The sequence below is a fragment of the Aptenodytes patagonicus genome, chromosome 2 (genome assembly GCF_965638725.1).
Source record: "Aptenodytes patagonicus chromosome 2, bAptPat1.pri.cur, whole genome shotgun sequence".
In the NCBI taxonomy this organism is placed as follows: Eukaryota; Metazoa; Chordata; class Aves; order Sphenisciformes; family Spheniscidae; genus Aptenodytes; species Aptenodytes patagonicus.
In genome coordinates this window covers 166,759,144-166,785,590 of record NC_134950.1, presented here as the reverse complement: position 1 = coordinate 166,785,590, position 26,447 = coordinate 166,759,144, and the positions used below count along the sequence as shown (strand labels likewise).

At 42.1% G+C, this 26,447-nt stretch overlaps 1 protein-coding gene across 1 annotated transcript in view; it reads left to right on the top strand.

Annotated features, from left to right (window-relative positions):
* Positions 1-26,447, top strand: part of DLEC1 (DLEC1 cilia and flagella associated protein) — a 42,391-nt gene that overhangs the window by 11,558 nt on the left and 4,386 nt on the right. Inside the window, exons 14-35 of the mRNA XM_076332002.1 lie at positions 1,433-1,625; positions 2,984-3,042; positions 3,578-3,752; positions 5,550-5,643; positions 5,878-6,008; positions 6,318-6,476; positions 8,357-8,496; positions 8,749-8,902; positions 10,408-10,518; positions 13,124-13,254; positions 14,287-14,469; positions 14,941-15,008; positions 16,214-16,365; positions 16,905-17,008; positions 18,786-18,856; positions 19,724-19,872; positions 20,957-21,091; positions 23,018-23,140; positions 23,931-24,025; positions 24,121-24,205; positions 24,745-24,945; positions 25,831-25,992. Of these exons, the coding sequence (XP_076188117.1) occupies positions 1,433-1,625; positions 2,984-3,042; positions 3,578-3,752; positions 5,550-5,643; positions 5,878-6,008; positions 6,318-6,476; positions 8,357-8,496; positions 8,749-8,902; positions 10,408-10,518; positions 13,124-13,254; positions 14,287-14,469; positions 14,941-15,008; positions 16,214-16,365; positions 16,905-17,008; positions 18,786-18,856; positions 19,724-19,872; positions 20,957-21,091; positions 23,018-23,140; positions 23,931-24,025; positions 24,121-24,205; positions 24,745-24,945; positions 25,831-25,992 (2,875 nt within the window). The remainder of the gene's footprint in view (positions 1-1,432; positions 1,626-2,983; positions 3,043-3,577; positions 3,753-5,549; positions 5,644-5,877; positions 6,009-6,317; positions 6,477-8,356; positions 8,497-8,748; positions 8,903-10,407; positions 10,519-13,123; positions 13,255-14,286; positions 14,470-14,940; positions 15,009-16,213; positions 16,366-16,904; positions 17,009-18,785; positions 18,857-19,723; positions 19,873-20,956; positions 21,092-23,017; positions 23,141-23,930; positions 24,026-24,120; positions 24,206-24,744; positions 24,946-25,830; positions 25,993-26,447) is intronic.

Below are 26,447 nucleotides of genomic sequence, written 5' to 3'. Positions count from 1 at the left end.
TTTATCTATCTTTACATGTCTACAATGTATACTTGTGCAACTGAGCTAAGCACCCTATACTCTTTTCCTTTCATAGTGCAGGGAAAGAGATGCTTTTAAGGATGCAATTCTGACCGTAGACATCTCCAATAGAACAAGGCATAATGCATCCTGGACTCCACTGGATCTCCACTGATTAAAATGGGAGCCCAGTGTAACTAGCTCATATTAAAATGTTCCAGTGATTCCTACTATTGAGTCCTAATAGATTTAAATATAAACTCTATTTGAAGTCAAGGAATATGTCCCTATGTGCAATTACATTGTACTGAACATGAATCACTGAATCCTGATTTTGATCAAAATCAGCTGGACAATAATAGAAGTACACTGACGTGCCTGACTGCAGTAGTTAGAGGCTGCAGACCACCAAAGCAGTGAGGAGGTCAGTGCTGTTTTTAGATACATTCATGTAAATTGCTGCTTGCTACAGTGAATTTCTGGAAGTTTGTTTTTTGGCCTGGAAACCACACATGCATTAATGCCAGAACAGAATGCTGTTTGGGTATAGAAAGTGTGATTCAGTGAACTGGATACTGTAAACTGATGAAGGATGTGGCTATGCCAATTTCCACATTTTCTCTGTGTTATAATCATGACAGCAGTCCCTGCACGTCTGGTGTCAGCATTTGTATGAAACAAAGCTGGATAGGCTGAGACCGAACTCCACAGAAGCAGGAAAGAGAAAACTTTCTACTGCTATAGAAACTGATAGAAGAAATTGTACATGTTCAGTTTTATGTCATTGATACTCACTTTCAAATTCCAGTGTCCTTCCTCCCCTTAGTAAGGCAACGTTTTTGAGGTCAGTATGAGCAAGGTTTTAAAACCCATGAACACAGTCCATGGAATACACTTCTGCTGAAGCAATCCAGTTAAGCAAGCTTTTCTGGATTACAAAGAATATTGCAGAGCCATTGCCATAATCTTAGCTGGAGCCCCTGTGTTTCTTGATATGTTAAAGACCACAGCTTGCACTTGGATTAAATTCAGAATGTTATGTAGATCATCAGCAGTGATCCAATGCAAACATACTGATATCAGCAGGAATTGTCCCGTTGATCTCAGATTCTTGGAAGAAGAATTGTAGAGTTTCCTAAAAGTTGCATTACATGACAAGTTAAATAAGGCAGAAAGTGTTAACGTATCTTGCACATTTATATAATTTACTTCCATATATTAGCATGTTCTTTGTACAAGTTATATACTCTGACTCTATGCTGCCTCATCAGTTTTGTAACTTACAAAGACTGGTAAGTCTAACCCCTGTAATTCCTAAGGAGAGGAATTCCCTACATGGAAAAAGGAACTGAAAATTTTCTCCCAATATTTTACTCAAAAAGATCTGATTTTTTTAATCATAGCTTTTTGTTGTTTATTGATCTCTTTGCAGCCACATAGAACTTCCTTTCTACTGGAAGATAATAAAGCCTAATCTGAAACCATTAATACCAGAAGAAACTGCAGACTTTATGAAGCTCAAATACAATCGAGACACAGAGTTGGCCTTCTCCCTAAATCCTGAGCAGGGAGTTTTGCTTCCCCGTGCTGATCATGAGTTTATTCTCACTTACACTCCACAGGAGGTATAGTTTATGATTCCTTCCTATCTACCAACTCCAGCTGTGTATTTTTACGCAAGTCATAAAATCCTTGCTGTGCAGCTTTCTGAATTAAATTTAATTAGCTGGTACTATGCTCTGATAAACAGTGTTCAAAATGTAGAAAGTTACTAAAATAAAACATGTTTTGACTGCAAAATATGAGACAGTTTCTGATCTCATGTCATTTTTCGTACTGACTGGACACAATCTATTTTACACTGAAACTGTGGACACATCCTCATAGCTGCAGCTGTGCCGGCTGGTAACGTTACCAGCTCCTCCACAATCTCCTGACCCTTCCCATCTGCTGAGTGAGCTGCTTTGGGGGTGTGCCCCATACCTACTGCAGCCTAAACAAGTTTGGTTAGCAAACAGTGATTATTTAAACTGTTTCCAACTGTAGCTTTTGGGGGCTGAAATGGGTCCTATGAACAGCTGTGTGGTAAATTAAGGGGGTAGTAGTAGCCTTTGGCAGAGAAATGATGGTGTGCAGCTGTGGGTAAAGAGGGGTGCAACCATATTTGAATGCAGCTGTACCAGTGACTGTTGTCATAGTTTCTGCTCTGCTGTCTGTGTAAATAAGGAGCATGAGCTCGCTCTATTTAAAGAAACTCGATCCAAAGTAAGCCCAAGAGTGGGAATATCCCATGCTGTGGTGATTGACAGACATAGGAATACCTCAAATAAGTATGGAAGAGAAACTAACTGGGTTTTTAAAATACTTTAATTAGTTAATAGAAAAATATATTAATGATGTTTTAAAGATTTTAATTTGTTAACAAAAATATATTGAATTAACATACACACTTAAATTAATACGTCTCTACAAACAAATGAATCTTTTGCAAAGCCCTGCAAATTTAAGGCCTGCTTCTGTGTTTCCTTTTTTTTCCCCCATTAGAATATAGAAGGCATCCTCTTTTCCCATAACAGAAAAGTGGTGTTTCTTACTCAAAATCGGATTGATGGTCAATTAAGCTAAATACCCTGGAGTGGTTAGAAGAAACTTTTAGTTAGTACAGCAGTACTGATCTTAATTTGGGGAGCCTTTGCAGATGCTTGTGTGTAGTATGCAATATACTAGGGAAATAATAACAGGCATGTCAAAAATGAGTATTTTTCTTGGAACCGTACACCATGAGATCAGAATCTGGCTTAATATTTTGCAGTCAAACATGTTTTCTTTTAGTAACTCTAAAGTTTGAATATTGTTTATCAGAGCTTAGTACTCCGATGATGATCGTTCATCCTTTAAATGTAAACTACTTTTTCATCTTTTTTTTATCCTCAACATAATTGATTACTTGACATTAAAATCCTCTCCTTCTTCATGTGTGTAGCTGAAGAATTACCACAGTGTGATTCAGATGGTACTGAGGGACATCCCAGAATCACCTTGGTAAGCTGAGAAACAGTATTTTCCGGTAAAATATGTAGCTACATCTTAGCTATGCTGTTACATTAAGTTACTGGGATTCTTCATCTTTCTGGTGATGATGGACTGACAATTATAAAGGATTTTATCTGCACAACCAATAGTGGTACAAAGAGCGTCTCTGTGATCTTCCCTCATGTCTGAACACATGCCTTAGCCCTAGCTAGGGCTGCACCTCTCTTGGAAAAAGATTATACTGTCATTTTGTCTGTTCATTTTCCAGGCTTTCTGCTGAGATTTCCAGCAGGTTTTCCTGGTATTACTGTTTGTCACGGCAGCCTATGACTTACGTACTAGTTCGTGAACAGACTGGGATGACTAGAGTACATTAAAGAACTACTGTAATTTTTCCAGTTTTTAATTGTCCCCAGCCTGAGCGAACTGCACACGGGCAGTCTGTGGTTGAGAAACTTTTGATGATTTTCAGTTTTGATCTGGCAATTAAAAGATGGGATCCAGTTTAAGATGCTTAATAGTTCTACCATATTTCCTCCCAAAGTTTAGTAAAAGAGGGGATGCTTCAAAACATCCCAGAATACAAAGCAGAGGATGTAATAGCATTGGAAATAGAAGTTAAAGGATCAACAGAACCATTTCACCTTCTTCTGGAACCATACGCCATTATCATCCCTGGAGAAAACTTTATTGGTGTAAATGTCAGAAAAACATTTAAGGTTTGTTTGCTTTTGACTTTATTGTTATCATGTGCTTTGTGTCACTAGATGTCATAGGTGTTATTAGAAGATATCAGACAATCCATGTTTTTTTAGTTTTTCTTAAATATTTTTAAAGGAGGCCGTGACTCCAGGAGGGTCTGTACTGAAATCCCCCAGGAAGCCTCCTTAGCCCTACACTCCAGGCAGCAGGCTTTGTTCTTTTTTCATCTCTCAAGTTTGATACCACAGAATTTTACCCTTCTAAATGTTTTTCTGGGTCACAAACCTGTTGCTTACCACTTTGTCACTCCTGTAGTGTAAAAAGTTTCCAGTTGGAGGAATAGCCAATGGATGATTAAGTTACTTCATAACAGAGGCACTGTTCATTCAAAGGACTACAGCAAGCACGGAAGAGCTACAAAAGTCACATATGCTGCAGCTTACTAGACCTTATTCTTTCCTGCAGGTTCTGATAATTTCTGTTTGACCGTTATGGGACAGACTGCTGCTGCAATTGTCCACTCAGTGTCCTCATCACTATAGATCAAGATCCTTTTGATTTTAGACTCAATTGGGAAAAATAGGCCTGTTAGCAAAAGCCAGGCAGGAAGACATTTCCCAGTTAAAGGTCTTCCCATTTTTTCTTAAAGATACTGCTAATCAGCGTTTAGTTTTATGCTTTCTCTTCCTAGAAGTTCTTTTTCAACTTAAGACAACCATTTCATACTTTCCAGTAATCCGGTATAGCTACACATGTAGTATAGGTAATTAAGTCACTTACTGGTAATATAATTACATTCCTCACAGTTTCCAATTGTTTTTTTTAGTCTTAAAAGGATAAGAATTTGAACTGTGCTTAGAGATAATTGTGCTTCAGAGAACAAAGTTATTTGCTCTAATTGAGAAATAATGTCTGAATAGATCTGAAGAGCAGGCCAAAGATTTCAAGCGCTTATATCTCCCTCACAAACAGATCCTTTGGCAAAAAAAGGCTGCTCTCAAAAGAAGGATTTGAAATTTAAGCTTTGAAGGTTTGTAACACTTTTGAAAAATGGAGAAAAAGTTTAAAAGGCTTCAAATATGATAAAGTTCTTGAAAAGAATGGTTAATGGATTTTCTTTAAGCTTCAGAAAACACCTTCACTAGTGTGAATGTAGCCACTGAGTTCACCTGACTAAATACAGTGCTTTCAGCATAGATCTCCACATCTGAGCTACCTGCTCTAAACTTTCCTTAGAGTCCGTGGAGATCTGGGGCAGCATCCAAGGGGTGATTCATCTCATCCCACAGGCTAAAACAGGTCAGAGGAATTGCTCCCAGCATTGTCTAACTGGCTTTATTTTCAGAAAAGAGAATTCCTAGGAGATGAGGTCAGATGCAGAGCTCTCATCTATTTTGCAGACACCTGAAATCCAGTCAGGTGGATTCTACTTCATCTTGTCCTTGTTTTACATCACAGAAGAGAAAGGAAAGGGAGGACACAGCATTATCATGAAAATGACAATAGTTAGTGCATGGCATTGGGTTAGTACTGTTCAAATCAGAGGCTGGATGAAGTTCTGTGCCTTTCCACTCTTACCGTACTCAGTTTATTTCAAGATTCAGGTGAAGATACAGTATGTTGTAGCTAGATTCAGGGTATATTAGTAGGTCATAATGTTTAGTGGAGATCAAGATATAGTTAAGAGTTTGCAAAGTATGCGATGTAAGACTTGCAATAGCTGGTTTGCAGTGCATCAGTACTCTCAGCAAATTGGCTTGTTGCTATGAAAGCTTAAAGTGCATTAATTGTCTTGTTGCTTTTAATTGTTTTAGATGTGGAATAACAGCAAATCATTGATCAAGTACACATGGGAGAAAATCATTCCCTTTGACATCATGGAAGTTGAACCTCATACTGGCATCATAGGTAAAGCTTCTGTGACTTGCAAGCATCAGTTAATGGCAGAAATATTTAAAATGGTACGAGCGGAAGAGAAAAGTCACAGAGCACTATAATGCAAGCTGCAAAACAAGACCTGATCTCCAGTCCACTGGAGCCAACAGGAGACTTAATTTGGTTCCAGGAGTTACAGTAACAGGCTTGCAGCAGGTGGTTTCTTTGCAAAATGGTGAGACAGGACCCTGAATTTTTCTTTTCTAGATATGAATAAATGCTGTGAATTTGAACTGACAATTACTGGAAGCAAACCTGGGTGCATCAGCCGTAACCTGCAGTGTAAAATTGAACACTGTCCAGAGCCAGTTGTACTGCATGTTGAGGCTGCTTTTAAGGTAAGGAACAGTTCAGTGTTGCGGGATGACTAGCTGTGGACCTGGCTATTGTCCATATAAAGATTTTTGCCTCTTAAAGGCCTGACAAATCTAAAGCAGTTACAAACAGGAGGTATTTTTGCTGTCTAGTAACTATTGAGTCAATGTTGATACTCCCATGACAATAAGATTTTTTCTGTATTACACACAATGCATTTGCTTTCTGCTATTCTCTGTGAAATTGAACATTAATCTTAGCTAATGTATGCTTCTTAATTAGGCAGTTTTGGCAGAAGTGTCCATTCTGACATCTGTTTCCTGGTGTCCTAGGGTCCACTTCTTTGTATCGATGTTCCATCGCTCTGGTTAGGTTTGATTAAGCAGGGTCAGAGTGTGTTAAGAACCTTTGAGATCAAAAATCTGTGTCAGCTGCCGGCACAATGGAGAATGCAAGAAAGCCAGGTTTGTCTAGCTGAAAGGAATGAAGAGGTAAGTCACTGCTATAGCTGGCTATGCTCCCTCTTTAGCTATTTCTTCCTTATGCTTCGGAGGTGTAATATTCATTCCAGATATCAAAAGTACTAATTTCTGTGACTTCTTATGAAACTGGTTCTGCACAGTTCCAGAAGTGCACAACTTCTTTTGAGATTAAATGCTTCTTTGCCATTTTTCTCTATTTCCATTTATTACAAATCCCCTGCCAACCTGATCCAGAGAGACATGGAGTATTTCCTGTATGACAGTGATTTCATCTGCTGCTGATCTAAATAAGGGGGCAAGACTTTATCAGAACTGAGGCTGCTAAACACTCCCCCCACGCACCCACATCAGCATCTCAGACAAGAATCTCAGCACCTACTGAATCGGGCCTTTTGGCTTTAAACAATAGCTTTGAAACACACAGGTGTCTCCCAAAATGACTTCTTACCACAATGAATAGTAAAACTGTTGTTTAGTGTTATCTAGGCTGTGATGTGTCAAATGCAGTCCATTCCAGTCTTTGACTTCAGAGCTCATTCCACCATTTCATATGAAGTAACTAAAGCAGCTTGGAGGTAACACTGGTGGGAAAGAATTGAGTGAGAGCTGCTATCTGCAGACCATCACATATTCCTAAAACTAAAAAGGAGAAAAAAAAAAAAAGACAAAATGCTTATTTTGATTATTTGTGGCACACAGTGGGCTTTGTAGCTAGATTTCTCCTTGGTGTTACGCATTAAAGGGAAGTGAGGAAATCCAGCCTCTGGGGTAAGTGCTTTTTGCTGTAATGAAAAGCCAAATTCTGCCTCTAGGGCTCTTTACATAATTACCCGTGCAAGGAATTGAGTTCACTTGTTTCATAGTAAAATTGGTCTAAACGCTGTTCAGATGTTCTGTTTTTCTGGACAGACTGTCAGTTTTGCAATGAAGAAAGGAGCTTGTTAAGCAGGAACTTTCCATTGACCATCAGGAGATGGAAGCTTGTGAGAAGTTTTACTGTATCCCCATGAGTTCTTGAGCTTTGTTTTCTATATATCATGTAGATATTTCACTAACTTTGGGTGAAAGTTGATGGCAAAAAGAAAAGATTTATGAGTGGTGGTTATGGCAGCCTTGCAAAACAATTATGTGTGTGTGAGCATCTATCCCTTTTCCACCAGAACAATTATAATCAGAAGTGCCTGACTAGGGATAAGGGTGCCCTGGAAGAGACCCTGTCCTCACAGTCCTCAAGCCCTTACTTCTCACTGTTATTCCTTTGTCCCCTGCCATTCCCAACAATTCCAAGAACCCCAGAGAGATTTTAGACTTAATCTCTTGAATTTGTCATCCCAGAGCCCATTCATATCCCAGTGAAGATCACAGATCAAGCGCTCCCTTCCTCCTGCATAAGAGCTACCCCTTTCCTTTCCTGAACCTCTCCAGCCCCCACCCCACACTGGTGCTCTTTCTGTTTCCACTCCTCCAGCCCTCCTTTCTCGACCTTCTGCCCAAGAATCTCCCCAACTTGCGGCACCTTGCATAGCTGCTGCTCAACCCCTCCACTTGGGAGGAGACACTGCTACTGCTGCTGACTTCTCCTTCACTCCAAGCACAGGCACCCTTGTTATGCCCTTGGCTCTGACTACCCTTCTCTTAGGCCATTCCCTGTTTATTAGCTGTCCCCATAGAAGCGAAGTCCTGCCTCCTTGTCTAGCCAGGTTTTCACAAAGCTAGCACTGTGCTTTCTCAAATCAACCCAGGTGGGACTCCAGGGGCAGAGAGAAAGGACGTCTGAGGAAAAACTAGGCACATGCAAGTCCTAATCAGGTTGTAGCAAGCCAGCTACAGCATTTTACACTTGCTTTGCAGGCATCAAAGAAATTTCTGTTTCCTCTCTCCTCTCCTAGGTGTCTCCCTTTACCATTGAACCATCTGCTGGAGAAATACCTCCTTTGGGTATATGCAGTGTGTCAGTTCAGTTCACGTCATTGCTGTGCCAGCGTCTCCAGACAGTATTAGAACTAGAGGTAGAAAATGGAGAAGGAAGGTAAGGGGAAAAAGTGGCATTCCGCTTTGTTTTTTCCTGAGATTCACATGTGATTTTCACTTTAGGTAGTTTTTTCTCCTAAAACAAAAATATGGAGCAGGAACTCAGAGTGGGGTTGTGTAACCTATCAATGAACTATCCAATCACTAATATTGCTAAATAAACATAATTGTCATTCTTTCCAGCATGCTGTTGTATGTCTAGCACATTTCATTACTGATAACAATAGACCATCTGTGTGTTTATTTCCAGTCATCTTCCTGTTTTTGTTGAAGTTCAGACCCCCCAAGCATGCCTGGTATCTAGTCATCTGGTATTCACTGAAATTTATACTGGAGTTCCTGCCAAAGCAACCAGCAAACTTTTTAACCAGACACTGCTACCAGCAAAATACTTATGGGGAAAGGTAAATGCGCTTCTAATAATAGATGAAGAATACAGCATGGATGGAAATTGTAATTTCTATCAAAATACAAACTACTCTTAAAAGCTTTTCTGATGTATCCTTTGAGTAGTGATTCCTGTTTTTCTGGCTTATGAGCAAGACTTCACCTTGAGACCAGCCTTGAAAAGATTAACTACCAGTTGATATTAATATGCTCTTACTGTCTGTGGATCATCCCTGGGAGAATGGGTGGGCAGAGATGTGAAGGGAAATAGGATGGAAGCTACCAGAGTATTAAACAAAGTACCGTGGCAGTTTAAGGTTTGCATTTAATTTGGTAGAGCAAAGAAACAATGGTGCTTTTGAATTGTGTCTAAATTTTGCTTAAATTTTACATTCTGGGTGGGATTCAGCTCACAGATTAGGACCCCTAATTTAATGTCAGTATGTAAGCTATGGTCTGAACTCTCTTTTCAGCCAATGGAAATCTGAGCGGGAAGTCAGTCAGTAGTATACATATGCTTAGTGTCGTTGTGGGTGCTGTAGAGTGTTCTTCCTCACCTCCAGGCGTCACTCAAGAAGTGTGGTCTCTTGTAAGTCCTGTCACACCAGCCAGCCATGCTTGTATGGCTTGCCTACCCTCTGTGCCTGTGTTTAGGCAACTGAATCCTGCCCCATCTGTACAGTCAATGGAGTCCAGAGAAGTATTCAGTTCCCCCTAAAATGGACACCTACTTTGGTCTGCAGAATGCTCTCGAGCACATACTAACTGGATGTCTATTGGCTACAATGGTAGTGTTGACGCCCACTATGCATACAATTAGGTTAATTAGCCTGTAGGCTGAATTCTACTGTCAGTGCCTTGGTCATTCAGATCTACTCTGACATCTAGGGTTCAGCTCGGTTGCCTACATAAAAGCATTCAGTGCCATCTGAGATGTCCTTAGGTGCTCAAGACATCCTAACTGAGCATGTGGATGATATAGGGCCTATGGGAAAATGTTTTGGAACAGCTGGAGCATAGGAGGGTTATCCATAGTATTCTACATGGTATCTGATGTTTGCATGTGAGCAACCAAGTTGAACCCCTGGATTCATGCCATGTGCATTTAGTCAATTGGGGAAGGCGCCAACACCAGGATTGTCTCTGTAGGCCACCTCTGTAGTCAGTGGAGAGAGATATGGCACCTGTAGGATCCTGCTCCAATATCAGATAGGTTGACTTAACCCTGGAAAGGCTTGTGACTGTAAAAGGGACAACAGTGACTCTGCTCCCAGCCCAGATGCCTCAGTTGAGCACCTGAAGTCATTTGGAATAAATGTAACGTGAGGATCTTGTCAACCATGGGGGAATTGTAAAGCAAGCCTCATCTCAACAAACTGTATGTGTTGCTATCTGAAAGTGTCCTAAACCTTAGAATAACTGTTTTTTTTATAGTCCTCTTTGATCCGAAGAGAAAATCTGAAAGAATCGGTGCTAATGAATTAGGAGAGTTAACTGAATGTCTGTCCTTTCTGTTTGGCAGCTCATTGGAAGTCAAGCAGCTTTCTGCTCCGCCGCTGTCTCCCCGGCCAGTGGCACCTTAGGCCCAAATGAAGAAAAACAATTCTGCATAGAGCTGTCAGCTAACATCGTGGTAAGTTTAAAAATTGATGCAATTTTATCAAAAAAGCAACACTGGCATTCTCATCTCACCTCCATCTGGCAAAAGGAAGGATTTTTATATGCAAAATATAATGCACTTTTTTTCCGTACAGTATCTCTGAAATTGCTTTGCTTTAGAGGTAACTGTGGTTGAAGGCAAGAATTAAATCAGTCCACATGGTGTGCGATTTTCTACCCTACCTCTTTGTTTCCCAGCCGTTCTTGTTTTCTTTCTTTCTTGAATGCCTTTTCAATTACTCTTAATGCTTATCACTTCTCTTAGAGCATACAGATCCTCACTTCGGATTATCCCAAATGAAACGTAGCAGACTGGCATATATAGTATACATTTGGTTTTCTGAATGCAACTGGGCTCGTGACATTTTGATATTTGAAAACTTAAAAGGGGCTGATGGGACTGAGAGTCTGCAAAATAGGGTGTAGACTGCAGACTTTACAAACTTTAGGAATTCAGCCATAGACTTTATAGGGGCATTCAAACAGCTGATTTAATGCAACTAAATAAAGGCGCTTCCTATAGGTATGCTGTATTAGTTCCCATTACAGTCACTGGAGACCCAAGTTTCATTTATTCGCCTAAAAGTAGGTGTTCAGTACTATCAGAGATGCCCTAGAAGATCTCAGATAGCCATATATGTCTGGCATATGTGGCACAGGATCCCAGTAAACTTGAGCTTTCTTCATGGAAAGCTGGAAGCTCAACAGGACACGTTGGGCATCTGAAAGGCACTTTTGCATGTGGCTGGGGAACTGAATGCCATCCGAGCCACCTACAAGAAAGGTTGTCTCTGCATTGTAGGTGAGCTAGATGCCCAAGTACCATTGATGAATCAGTGGAGATTCAGAGCTCATATTTGGAGTTCACCTTTATAGATGAAGTCAAGAGCTCTGTGGTGGGTTAACCCTGGCTGGATGCCAGGTGCCCACCAAAGCCGCTCTATCACTCCTCCTCCTTAGCTGGACAGGGGAGAGAAAATATAATGAAAGGCTCGTGGGTTGAGATAAGGACAGGGAGATCACTCACCAATTACCGTCATGGGCAAAACAGACTTGACTTGGGGAAATTAGTTTAATTTATTACCAATCAAAATCAGAGTAGGATAATAAGAAAATAAAAACTAAATCTAAAACACCTTCCCCCCACCTCTCCCTTCTTCCCGGGCTTAACTTTAGTCCCAAATTCTCTATCTCCTCCCTGCCAGCGGCGCAGGGGGACGGGGATTGGGGGTTGCGGACAGTTCATCACACATTGTTTCTGCCGCTCCTTCCTCCTCACACTCTTCCCCTGCTCCAGCGTGGGGTCCCTCCCACGGGAGACAGTCCTCCATGAACTTCTCCAGCGCGAGTCCTTCCCACGGGCTGCAGTTTGCAAACTGCTCCAGTGTGTGTCCCTTCCACGGGGTGCAGTCCTTCAGGAACAGGCTGCTCCAGCGTGGGTCCCCCATGGGGTCACAGGTCCTGCCAGCAAACCTGCTCCAGCGTGGGCTCCTCTCTCCACGGGTCCACAGGTCCTGCCAGGAGCCTGCTCCAGCACGGGCTTCCCACGGGGTCACAGCCTTCTTCAGGCATCCACCTGCTCTGGCGTGGGGTCCTCCACGGGCTGCAGGTGGATATCTGCTCCACCGTTAACCTCCATGGGCTGCAGGGGGACAGCCTGCCTCACCATGGTCTTCACCACAGGCTGCAGGGGAATCTCTGCTCCGGCGCCTGGATCACCTCCTCCCCCTCCTTCTTCACTCACCTTGGTGTCTGCAGAGTTGTTTCTCTCACATCTTCTCACTCCCCTCTTCTGACTGCTGCTGGTGTTGTGCAGTTTTTTTCCCCATCTTAAATACGTTATCCCAGAGGCGCTACCACCATCGCTGATGGGCTTGGCCTTGGCCAGCAGCGGGTCGGTCCTGGAGCCCTGGCTGGCATTGGCTCTATAGGACATAGGGAAAGCTTCTAGCAGCTTCTCACAGAAGCCATCCCTGTAGCACCCCGCTACTAAAACCTTGCCATGCAAACCCAATACAGGCTCACATTTAGACAGTTCCATTTAGAAGTCTGAATCTGGAGTTGAATCCCAGTCTATTCTTTTAAGCAGGATGCACTGATTCATGTATTGATAAGGCAAAAAAGAATGGTAGTGTTGAATTAGCCAGCGTACCCGTGTAACTGGGCCACATAATTCATCCCACAAGTCCTGCTTTAAACCCAGGTAGAAATAAAATCTTGGTTTTGGAAGATTATTTAAGCATGACTAGAAGTGATTAATGCTTAGAGCTTCAATACTTGCAGTATAGAAAGTGTGTCAAAAATCACTAATAGAGCAGTTTTAGGCTTATAGACAGACGCGAGTACAAAGCCAAGAAACAGCCACAAATTTTTACTTTGGTACTGCCTTCTAAGCAAATCTGATGCTGGCAGAGAATGCACTTAAAACAATTCAGTGAAACTTTTCAAGGTTCTGTTGTAGTTCTGGTTTTAGCCCAGTGAGATTTATACATGTTTTCTAAGTAAATTTCTTAATAAGGCTGCCTTTCCTCTGTGACGTTTGCTTCATTCACAAGGAAACTTGACTCTTCTCCTTTCAGGGTGAGCTGAAAGACCTTGCCCTTTCCTGTGGCGTAGAAGACATGATTGAACCCCTCTTTCTGAGCATTTCTGGAGAAGTGAAAGGACTGCATGTCTCCTACTCAGTACCTTGTGACAGTGGAGTTGCCAGGTAAATCAAGGGTTTGCTCCTGAACTGAACAAAAATTACTTTTTCCCAAAGCAAAAATACAATAGAGAGGGGGAAAAACCCCACTTATCTATGTAAACTTCATTCCTCCTCCTGCTGTAGGCAGCAAGGACAGTAAAATGTGCTGGGACAATTCACTGAAGGTGCTTACGTGAAGAAAAGGTACTGGGTTTACACCCTAGCCAAATTCAGTGTCTTCATAAGCCCAAGAGAAGACTGGAGAAGAGCACTACTCCACTCCCACCATTGTTTAGCTGAAAGAAATTAAATTAACAACTGTGAACTCATTAATTCATGAATAATAAATTGGTGTGAAGTTAACTGCACATTAGTGAAACTCATGTTCGTGTGTTGTGTCTGTTCTCCCTTGTGCTCCTGGCACTTGTAGCCTGCCAGTTGCCTTGACACTTTTGTGTATAGAGAGCATGAAAAATTGCCTTTCTCCCTGGTAACCAAAGTGTGGGACCTCTGCAGTCCCTCATGTGTTTGTGAGTAACAACTGTTTTCTGGAATGCCAAAAATTTGCAAATTCAACTCTTAGATGTGAATTTCAAATTACAGAATTATACCCAAGATCCCGTATTTTGCACCATTAAGTTTTGTTATTGCACTGTGAGATATGATATTAAAGAAAGATGAATATACTTCTCTTTGACTTGGTATAGGTGACTGATTTTTATTTTATTTTTCTGATATGTAGCATGATTACTCTTTTGGAATATGCTCATTTTTATATTTTTTTATATAAGTAAAAATGGCTTTAATTTGGTAGATTGGCATCTATCATTTTCATTATAAATGATAAAAATTCTACCCAAAATAAATTCTTATGTGGATAGAAGTGAAAAATGAAAAGCAGTAAATGCTGATGACAAAAATAATGGGCTGTATGGTCCTTTTACACTGGTCATCACAACCACATTGCATATTGCACGTTTTGAAATCTACTGAAATGATCCGTGGCGTAAGAAAATAAGACCGATGTTTTAATACTAATGTAACTGTTTCTGACAGTGATGACAGACAAATATTACAAAGCCCGTGTGATCTTTTGGACTTTGGATCTGAAGTTGCATTCAAAGACATAGTAAAGCGTCAGCTGATTCTTACCAATCACACTGGAATCAGTGCTCCATTCAAACTAGAAGCTGAGTATTTTACTGGCTATTCACTTACTCCAGAACAAGGAATCTGCCTGTAAGTCTTGCTTTTCTGCATAATGACTCAAATACTAGTTTAGGTGTGGATTAAATCTGAAATCAGGACAGAGTCCTATTGCCTCTGTCACAAGATGGACTTTCTGCAGTGGGTTTTTTTAAGCTCTTTGACTATGGTAATGAAACCTGCTGGTGAGGTCTCCTGCAGAAACAGGTAGCATGCAATGCAAGGAGGGAAGATTTAGCTGGTGTAAATGGCAAGACACTCTTGTTGCCAATGGACATAAGCTGGTTTTCACCAGACGAGGCTCTGTTGTGTTAGATTGTACACAGAGTCTTACGACTCTCAAGTTGATTCACTCTTAAGGATGTTACTTTCAAAAAATGCTTTGCAGGCAGTCCTTCTTTAAGTTATAATGGCTACTAAATTAGGAGTCAGGTAGAGCTGTTACTGTAGCAGAGTCCATCTCATTTCACAGAAATGTCATTGTGATTTTTTTATTTTTTCAAGCTCCTCAAGCTACCTGGTGAAAAGAAGAGGGCCTGTCACAAAACATGCAGCCAGAAGAGCATGGTCAGGTATGAGAAGAGCTGTTAATCCTCTCGGTGGAGAGAAGGCAAAAGACAACTGACTACCATATTCAGCATTAAATGTGTCAGTCAGGCACATCATTTCATTCTTGGAGTATCTGGCTAAGTACACTGTTAAATGACTTAGTTCTCAGTTCATTCTTGAGTTTGAAAGCCCACATTGCACAAACATTAGGTCAGTCTCTCTCTTCCCCCCCTGCTTCTTTTTTCTCTCTCCCCCCTCCCTTCTTTCTCTCTCCCCCTCCCTTTCTCTCTCCCTTTCCTCTTCTTTTTCTCAAAACCAACAGTCTGAAACAAAGATGGGTGGTTCTGGTGATAGTTCACTCCCAGGATCATTCCCAGCACACAGTATGGATGACGTGTAACGTTTGGCTGTTTCCCTCCTACACAGTCTTCCAATACCACTGCAGCAGGCTTTTCTCTCTCAAACCCTTTTATATACCCTCCCCACTGTGGAAAGCTACAGGACAGCCCATCCGTCATTTCTGATGCATTGTACTGAAAAATAATAATATTTGGAGCCACATGAGACCCAGGGAGGGGGGAAATGGGAGCGAAATGCTGTAAAGTGCGGATGTGTCTTCTGTATCCAAAATAAAACTTGGACATATTGGTACCTTGCCATAGTGTTTGGTATCTGTTATAAAGACAGAGCTTTTCAGCTGTTGAATTAGTACTTAAGAGTGAAAAAAATGCTGTTCTGACAGATTCCATGCAAGCTTATTGATTAGAACACTAGGTGACTCAGAATGTGGAAAGGCTTTGCTCTTTGTAATTCATTCTTTGTGTTGAAGAGCACACAGAGGTAAACAGGCAGCTGCTAATAGAAAGATAACCAGTTAGCACAAATTCCAGCTTATTTTTCTCAAATTGAGGGTGTGTTTTCACGTAGCCTATTAGTGCCTTGCATATCCCAAAGAGTCCTGGATCTGGTTGTTGGAAGGGAGTCCCTCTATGAAATAATCTCTGCAAGAACTAACTCTCAAAAAACAGATTAAGACCCACTGCAGAAGGGAACTTGGGTAAAGCGGTATAAATGTGGGTTGTGTAAATGATCCCAAGGTTTTTTTGAAGCCAGTGAGGTTAGGCTGATTAACACCAGCTAAAAATATGGTCCTATGTATTCTTTGAAAGACTAACTTTGTTCCATTTCCTCAAAATTCATCAAATGCTTCTTTGCTATGCTCCTTCAGAGTTTGCAGCAGCAGTGCTGTCTCATGGGAAGGGAGTAGCTTTCCATATACAACCTTCCACAGGAACTCTGAAAGCCTTCCAGCAGCTAATCATAGAAATAACAGCTTACAACAACATGTGGGGAGAGTACCGGGATGATCTTGTCTGTAAGGTAGGTGGGGCTTCGGTTTTAAATGAAGTATTGCTATGGCAGATTTTACACCAGTTATAGTTCCCAGATTCCTTTCTGTTAAAAATACTTTTTCAGTTTGTTAGGACTTCTGTAAAAATTCAGGGTAGATATTGCTATTCCGCTACCTCCAACGACATGTAAGGAACAATTGTTTGCTCTTACAGTGCGTGGTTTAGTTTTGGGGTAACGTGTTTATCCCTTGGGAGGTTTTCCTGTGCCTTTAAAATGACCGGAGCAGTTTTGATTTATAAAATCTGTTTGGTAGCTGGCCAGTGCACTACTCTGCTCTACCATTACAATATATTGTGTTGTATGGAAAAGCTGCAGGAAAGCTGATGAATGTATGAGGTACTGCATTCTCCTGCTGAGAAGAGCTTTTGTCAGCATATGAATTAGATGCTGTCAAAAGAAACCAGTCAAAAATATTTGAAAATCCAATCAGTTTTCAAAACATAATTTTGCAACCCAGAGAACTAAAGTTTTATCTTGATTCTAATATAAAAATTCATTTTTAATAGGTGGGAGACTTACAACCTAAATTAATTCCTATGCAAATGACTGTGAAAGGCTGTCCAATCTTCCTACAGATGACAGGACCACAAACAGAGCAACCCATAATCAGGTATAGCGCAAAATACTGTCAGAGAAGTCAGAGAATTAAATACCATTGGACTATAGCCAACATACACACCTGTTCCCATCTTTTTGTGATATAATGAGGTCAGCAAAGTGACTGTCAAAGTACAGTATCTGCTTCTATAACACTAATACATCTGTCTCTGCCAGCATAATTAGAAAAGACTGCATACAAGCCTTCTCGAGCTTACCAGCAATCACTGTTCTGGGCTTACAGTCATAGAAGTTCACCCAGTCCAGCCTTATCCCATTCTGTGGAGATGGAAACTGGTACACGGTAGCAGTTATCATCATCATCCACAGTTCATTTCTCCCTGTCCCTTTACCTGGACCAGGAGAAATGCAGCCCCAAGGGGAATAGGGGCAGGGGAAGGTTTAAGCCCTCTCATACAGCAAGTTGCATCTGCACATCTGGGTGAGGGGTAAGGTTGGTTTATGGGGACCACGGCACTAAAGACTCGGCCAGCTGCCATACATAGAATCATAGAATCATAGAATCACTGAGGTTGGAAAAGACCTCTAAGATCATCGAGTCCAACCAGCAACCCAACACCACCATGCCCACTAAACCATGTCCCTAAGTGCCTCATCTACTCGTCTTTTAAATACCTCCAGGGATGGGGACTCAACCACTTCCCTGGGCAGCCTGTTCCAATGTTTCACCACTCTTTCAGTAAAGACGTTTTTCCTCATGTCCAATCTAAACCTCCCCTGGCGCAACTTGAGGCCATTTCCTCTCGTCCTATCGCTTGTTACTTGGGAGAAGAGACCGACCCCCACCTCGCTACAACCTCCTTTCAGGGAGTTGTAGAGAGCGATGAGGTCTCCCCTCAGCCTCCTTTTCTGCAGGCTAAACAACCCCAGTTCCCTCAGCCGCTCCTCATAAGACTTGTGCTCCAGACCCTTCACCAGCCTCGTTGCCCTTCTCTGGACACGCTCCAGCACCTCAACGTCCTTCTTGTAGTGAGGGGCCCAAAACTGAAGACAGTATTTGAGGTGCGGCCTCGCCAGGGCCGAGTACAGGGGCACGATCACTTCCCTGCTCCTGCTGGCCACACTAGTTCTGATACAGGCCAGGATGCCATTGGCCTTCTTGGCCGCCTGGGCACACTGCCGGCTCGTGTTCAGCCGGCTGTCGACCAACACCCCCAGGTCCTTTTCTGCCAGGCAGCTTTCCAGCCACTCTTCCCCAAGCCTGTAGCGCTGCATGGGGTTGTTGTGGCCGAAGTGCAGGACCCGGCACTGGGCCTTGTTGAACCTCATACAGTTGGCCTCGGCCCATCGATCCAGCCTGTCCAGGTCCCTCATACAGCATGACTGCTTCTTTCTGCCTTCAGAGGAATTAGCATTGTGTATCATACTGCAGCCAAGAGCATTTGCAATGTCAGCTCCGTAACAGGGCATAGAAAATGGATTTAGCTATCCACCATAAAAAAACCCTTATGCACCTGGAAATCTGTTTCTGACACAGGCCACTCCACTGCTGTGTAGCCATGTGCTGCCTCTGCCAGAGTGTTTCACAAAAGCTGACTTCACATGTTTACCCTGAAACATCTGAGACAACTAACAAAACTGGAAAAAAGGGCCTGATTAAATAAAGCAATATTGTACTTCACAGTATATGCCATGCTTTACCTGATAGACACTCTAAACAGGCTGCCAGTGCAGCCAGATACGTTGCCACTTTTAAACAAATCTTTAATGATTTCAGACATTCACTTTTATTTTCTGCATGTACTGACAGCAAGGTTCCCCCCCCTCAGGTTTGGCACTCATGTCTCTGGAGGCTCTCCTGTCTTTCGGAGGGTCCGGCTCAACAATCCCACTCCCTTTGGTAAGAATGACTTTTGTACAGCAAACATTGACACTTGCATTGCGCTCCTTATGATAGTAAAAATAGAAGAACCCATTAACATGTTAATTAACAGGCCTACTTGTTTCCTAATCAAGATGTTTTTTGTAAAAATAATAATAGTATATAAAAGAGCGTCTAAGCTGTTTTCTAACTTAACTAATACAGAACAATAATACACATTATTGGGTCTTTATATGCATAGTAGTATTTATCATTATGGCATTACTGCCGTGAGTATTAGTTTGCTTTCTGTAACAGTAAAGCAGGTAAGCTCCAGCCAGAGGGTAGTAGAATATATGTAATTGACTCAATGTGTTGTTACTGTGAAACTGCCCATCCCATCCTGATGTGTTTGGGGTTTCGCTCATTGAAATGATGGGAATTCAGGATTTTCCATCCTGGTTTTGTAAATCTCTCACAGCACTAACCCTGGTCAATCAGATACACTACCTGCTTCTTAGAGGCATTATCTGGCTCTTCTGTTTAGTGTTTTTATCTCTTGAGTGAGATTTTAAGTTCTTCAGAGCAAAGGTCAGTCACCTTTTTTTTTTCCTGAATGCCACCAAACACATTTGCTTAACAAACAAAATACTTATAATTTATTTTAATGTTAATAAAAGTATAGTTTAGGACCTAGACAGCAAACAAGCTATAATAAGGGCATAGCACACACGGTCTTAAATCATTTTAGTTTACAGCAAACATGGAAAGCTTAAGATGTGCTTTAATACAAATCCAGTTGCTAGACACAATTTTGTTACTTGATCTTCTTGTTCTCTGGTACTAACTAAGCTGTGAGTCTTCTCAATGACCGGGACTAGTTGTCCTTTCTCCTTTTCAATTCAGGCATCTGCCTGGACTGGGAGATTTACAATCAAGAGAAAGATGATAAAAAGCTGGTGGACCTGTTGATGTTCTTTGGAGACCCTTTTCCTCGTAAGGCCATGGACGAAAATGAGACTGCATCAATTGGTAGCACCTCAGAGTCAGAGATCGTGTTAAAGTTGGATCAAACTGCTGTTCCCTGCGGAAGCATTTATCCAGCTTCACAAACCACAGATGAGGTCAGCTGTTAGTCTGTTTTTTATATTGCTGCTGAGATACATGATGGGTTTCTTGGCATGAAAGGTTGAAAACAATAACACGCGATATAACTTGTAACTAAGAGCTGGATTGTTAAAAGAAATGTCAGCTCCTCTCACAGTCAGAAAAGCAATACATGGGTAGATGGCTATTGGTGTCAGCAAGTTTCCAGAATGAGCTATAAGCAAACAGCTCTTCAGCTTCTCCTTTTCTTAAAATTGTTAAAGAAGCTGATGAGATACTTTTGAAAATACTGTCATTGAAAAACTAATGCCATTTTTACATGAAAGTGTTACGATATCTAAAACTCCTTCATTTGGGTCTACTTTTCTCCTGGGTGCTTTATGGTGTCAATGTGTGCTGTAGTCAGGGAGCAGAACCTAACCTGCAAAGTTCAACTTGCAGCTAATGATATGGAGGTATTTGTCCCAGCGCTAAAGTTAGATTGGTTCTGTTACTCTGTTAGAATATGGTAACATCTACTACACGTGAAGTTTGATTATAATACGGCAATTTACTGTCTTGAAGGGTTGGGAGTGACAGGGAGAAGGTATCATGCAGGATATGTATATTTCTCTGGCAAAAGCTTTACAGAAAAGATATTAAAAATCACATTTTCTCTGCTTCAGCTCAGAAGGCATAGTTGTTTTGAATACACCTCTAACCTTTCTTGTGCAACAAGGGACTGTTATTGCCCTAGAGTGCTGGTTTGTATAATGGGCCAGAGATGTTACTCTTGACTGCTTCTCTTGGTAGAACAGGACCCAAGCACGCACATTTTCCAAGGGGTTCGGGAGCAGTTTCAGGAGAGCAAACCTATGCATGAAAAAATTAATGTACAGGACACATCCACATGTCCAGGTTTTGTGCCAGAAAGAAAGAAACTGGAGCTGGCCATACTTACTGACTAGTGCAGCAGTTCCCTGTACACTTCACTTGCATTCCTCCTTTGCAGCGTAACAGTTTTAACCATTCCCCACCCTTGTGTCCCTGCAGTCTTCAGACTCTGACAGCAAAGAAAGGGAAATCATCGCTCAAGAACCTACCATACAGAAAATCGTCTCTGTACTTATACGACCTCATGAAGGGGTTCCTGCAGACAACCCCTACTCCATTACTCCAAGACAGATAGTAAGCTTTTACATTTTCTTTGTGCTTAGATTTAGCATATTTTCTGCAGGACAGAGGAGACAAGAGAAGGAGGAGGAGGTAGCTTTGGTTTGGGGTAGAGACTACTAAACAGTGAAACAATAGGCTGGGAGGCTTTGGGATCTTGAAGATGACCATGAGAAGAATTTGCAAAGTCAACAGAAAAAAGAAAGTGTCCTACTTACATTTGAGCAGTTAACTGATGACTGGAATTAAGTGTTCAGTTGTACTAGACTTTCTAGAGTGACATCTCTGGTCTTCTCACTTGGGTTGCCTCGGTGAAATGTGTGGCATTAGGTGGGAGGCATCCAGCCTGAAGCTTTGGAAGCACGTTATTTAACCAGGGTAGATTTGCTAAGTAGATGTGGCAGAGCTGGAAAGCAGGCTGCTGGGAAAGGGGTGCTCTGTAGACAACTCTTTTGGATAAACGGTTTTAACCCACAGTACTTCAAAAGTAACTGGTGCAAATAGGAGCCACAGTGTCACAATTCCTTAGGAATAAGATAAAGCAAAGGCAGCACTGGAAAGACCTAACTGTGAGTGACAGGGTCGCCCAAAACATCAGTGTGTCAATTTTGATTCTTAAATATTAGCAAGTTTTTTTTGCCAGAGAGTTTCAGTTACAAGTTAGAATGAGCTAAAGATTACATAAAATAAATAATTACAGAAATGGCGTCTCAAAGAAATGAAGCCTACAGTCAGCTCTGGGGTGGCTGAGGCTGAGATAGCTCAGATAAACAAGTGCCTTGTTGTGGAGACAGCCTCTATCAGGTGTAGCCAGCAGCGAGCTTGGCCCCCGCGGAGTGGAGTTGATGCCTATGGAGCCATTCAGGTATTCCTCTGTAGAAATGTTCTCCGTGTTTCTGCTATTGCTCCAGGAAGGTCTGTTAGCTCAGGTGTTGTGCAGCACAGCTGGCCAGACCTGGCTTAAGTCCATGTCTGAGCAGCTAAGCTCTCTATGACCACAACGCACAGACCCTGCAGTGTTGTAGGACGTGACAGAGCTTACTAGCTCTGCTCTAGCCCTGCTAGACCTTAGGCAGAGCTTTCTTGCGCTCCTCACCACTCTGAGCAGGGGAACTTCGTGCAAGGAGAGCTGACCTAGTTTTGCTTCTCCTGAACGTAGGTCCAGCAGGACCACACATCTCACCCTGTGATCACATGAAATGGGGGAGGTTGTGTCTGCACAGCACTAGCCTGAGAGCAGTACACGCCACATGGCCCCTGGGCTTACAAACTCGGCTAGATGTGAATTGGCTCTGTAGGGAGATAGCGAAGGTTTTTTCTGCAGCAATAGCGGGATTTAATTATAACCTGCATATGTTTCTGCAGCAATAGCAGGATTTAACCATAACCTGCATAATGCACCTAAAGAAAGCAGAATCTATTCAACCCGTAAATCCCAGAAAATCCACTGTAGCTGGTTAGTGCAGTTGATTACATTCCCTGCTGTCATGTAAAATAAAAAAATAGCCAAGAGTAAACTGAACTATAAAATACTCTTAATTCACACTTGTAACTCTTCAAAAAATGGTTTTTGTATCTGTGAGTGCTGTCAGTTGTGGGAGAATCATCTGAGTTAGCCATGGAGTAAGAGTAGGCAGAATTGGGTATTTTTAAAAACAAACTAACAGGTATGTACGTATGTTTGTGTACTTAGGGAGTTGGTCTGTGACTGTGCTTAAACTCTGTTGATGCTAAAGAGTGGCTACACCGGTATTTGCAGCTGAAATCATTAAGTCAGTTTTGCTGTCATATGTTGTCATTTTAGTGCAAGCCTGAGCGTAGCCCATCCCCAGGAGATTTCATGCCGCTTGTGCAACTCAGTTTTAGCAGCTGAGAGCTGAGGGTGCTTGTGCAATCCCAGGCAGCTCCCTGCACTCCTAAACAGTTGTCCCTCGCCTGCAGGTGATTCCAGGAGGTGGCAGCATCTCTGTTTGCATCTCCTTCACCCCACGCATCCTGCCAGAGGCCGTGCCTGAAGTGCAATGTGAAGGGTTTGCGTTGGGTTTCATGAGCCTAGACGACAAGGTAAACTGACTGTCACAGCAAGGCTAAAGATGACTAGAAAATAATCGTTTCCCTTCCTGTAATTTCATGTACAGGCAAGTACACAGCAGGCCAGTCTGTATAAACAGTCCTGTTCCTGCTACCCTGTTAGATCCTTCCTTAACTAGGGTTGTTCATTTGTTGCATTTGCCTTTTAGCTTGGAAGCATTCTGGGGTGGGAATGTCACCGTCTTCTTACGTTGGCCAGTGCAGTAGACCCCAGACAAAAGCCCAGGATTTGAAACGCTGTCACAACATCAGGTTTTATTGATAACAATAGTTAACAATGGGACTGAGACTCAGGACTGCTGAGTTCTGTTCCTGGCTCTGCATCTACCTTCCTGTGTGAACTTGGACAGCGTATCTCTCCTCCGGGAAACTTCCTCTTCAAAAACTGCAACTGCAGCTCACAGGCTAATGTGAGGCTTGAATAGTGTTTTATGAATTGCTCTGCGATTCTGATATGAATCATTGCAAAGATGCAAGGTATAATGAACGAACGAATGATGATAGAATATTTAATAAAAAGATCCCTAATGTTCTTGACTCCTGGAGGAAGAAACGTCTGCGTCTGTATTAACCACAGTCATTCAGGGTTCAACTACTGCTTAGCTTTTGCCATTCCTTGCATGTTGCCATCATGTCTTACAAACAGGCAATACATTGCCAAGCAGAATCCCTTTTTGGCTAACAGCCTCTTGGGCTAAAAGTAGCATTTCAGGTTTTAGTGCTATCATCGTATACACCATTTCTGTTTTCCTTTTGTTGTCAGCTTGCAAAGACAGTGCCTAACAAAGTGCATCGCAGACACGGCTATGAAGCTCCGCCATTACGAATAGACTTGCAAGCTTTCATAAGGCATGCTCTGTAAGTACCACCCCACTGACGGCTGGTTCAACAGACAGCAGAACAAATCAGCCCGGAGGGCAGGGCTCTGACCAGCTCTCATTCTTTACACTCAGGTTAAAAGTAGACCTGGATCATGACAGAGGAATGGTATTTTATTCAATGGCAAGTGACCTCGTACCAGACCAACCGCTGTTAGGAGTAAGTATTCCACACACCGATGTATTCAGCTGGTTTGTACTGCTGTGCTACTGTAAGAATTCAGAGCTGTATGCACATGGATTTTAAAATGCATCTTTATCCCCAGTAGCCTCATGTTGCAATTTTCTATATTGCACGTAACAAGATAGGTAAAGCAAAAGGACTACAAGTACTTATTAGGCAGGAATAAGCAAAGCTGAGCTCAGACAATGCCTATTTTATATGTCTGTCTTTGTAGAAGTGTTTGTAAGTAGAAAAAGAAGTACTTATTTTCAGGACATAAAGGTCTGATAGCAGAATGAGTCACTTAAAGTGGCGTGGTCAGTTTCTGTGACCCTTGACATTCAAAGACTTTTTAATTTTATTACATTATTTGTATTTTGGTTTTTTACTCAAGAAATTTTGAAAAACACAAGTAGAAAATACTGGGTTGCTCTGGGGTAAAGTCCTTCGGAACCCCGGTGATGCTGAATGACCAGAGTAGCACAAACCTCTCAAGGGAGTTAAAACTAAACAGTTTGGAATCATTTCTCCACCAGGTTTTGACAGATTCGGTAATGACTCAGAGCTTGAAACTCATCAATTGCACTAAGGTTCCTCTGTACTTCAGGCTCCTTCTGTCTACGCCCTTCAGCCTGTCCAGCACAGATCCCAAAAAGAGCACCAAAACATCCCACAGCAAGAAGGAGGAAGAAGAACAGCAACCGCAACTTGTACTTTATCCACAGCAAAACATGCTGGTAGGCTCAAAAATAATAATCCTGTGCCAGGATAGATAGTTTAGTAATTGGTGTGTTAGCGTGGTCCAGATGATCCACAAGAAAAACATAACCAGTATAGAAGTCTCCCTATTTCAGGGGAAATAGTGGTATATTAGCAAATGCTAATTACTGCAATTTTGCCTGCTATATTGCGGGTACAAAATACTTTTCTACAGTGGCCCTGATGTGCTTTTCTCATGAACTCTGACCTGTTGCAAACTCCTGCAGAAAACCCTGTGGTTTTCGGAGCTCACCTAAATCAACAGCCACATATATGCTGGATTAATTAAAAGATTTCCAAAGACTGCAGTCCCTCATTTCCTTAAATTAAATGCAGGCAGTGCAAACACAGAAAAATCTGGTTCGTTTTGGGTGTACACAATGACACTAAAGGAAACAAAGTCCTGGAGTCAAGAATTAGCTAGGGTGCAAAGAATGAGTAACAGTTGCATTTTTGGAGTATGCTTCTCATTTTTCAGTGTTCATTTTGACAGAGACACGCGTCTTAATTCTGCGTGTGTGGGAAGAAAGAAGACTTGTATGTTTAAGACAGCTTTGGGAATATGGTTTTTGTAACCTTGGGGATTTAGAACCTTTGTCTTGCTAGAGACTGTTTCTCCCCTGTGGTTCAGAGATGAGCTGTTCACCTTTACACTCCATCTCTGTGTTCTGGATTCATACGAAATAGCTGTGTTTTTTTCTTTAATTATAACGCTTTGTTCCAGTGGGAATTTGGTTGCTGGCATGACACCTTTGGGTTCCAGTGGGAAAATGTGCGCCTGGGCCTTTGAGCAATGTTGACATTGGCTTTCCTGCACACAGCGTCGTCTTATGTGATGGTCATCTGAATTCCTCTTCCCACAGGTGAAAGTGTCGTTCCACACAACTCCGGAGTTACTTACGTATCAACGTTTGCCAGATTCCCAGCTGCTTCCTGGATTCCAGGCGCTCCAGTTTGAGAACGGAGAGAGAAAGCTGAAGTTTAATCAAAATCTGGTCATTGAACATAGTAACCACACTACCCAGGTAAGATCAGAACAAGATCTTTGGGCCCTGAAGAAAGGGCTATGTTTTATCAGCATCTCCGACTCAGACTGAATGTGCCTTAGGATTTACTCGGCTTTGAAACACAGCCACCTCTAGAGTAAATTCTGTCATCCAGTTAAAGTGAATGGCCGTGGATTTGCAAAAGGAGATAGCTCTCTATTGAGACCGCAGGTGACTCTCTGATGGACAGAGCGGTTTTGGGTCAGCACCCTGGTATTTGTACCCCAGCTCTTTGCACAGCAGGATGGCCTGGATGATACAGCTCAATCGAAGGGCAGCACACCCAGTCACAGTATGACTCTCGACGTCCTTCTGAGACGTGGGGTCAGGACTGTCTCAGCGAACATGCCAGCGACTGAGTCACCAGGCATTGCCTCCTGCAGTACCCGAGTGCTTCTTGAAAGCCTCCCGAGTCTGTCTAACTCATGTGGTGT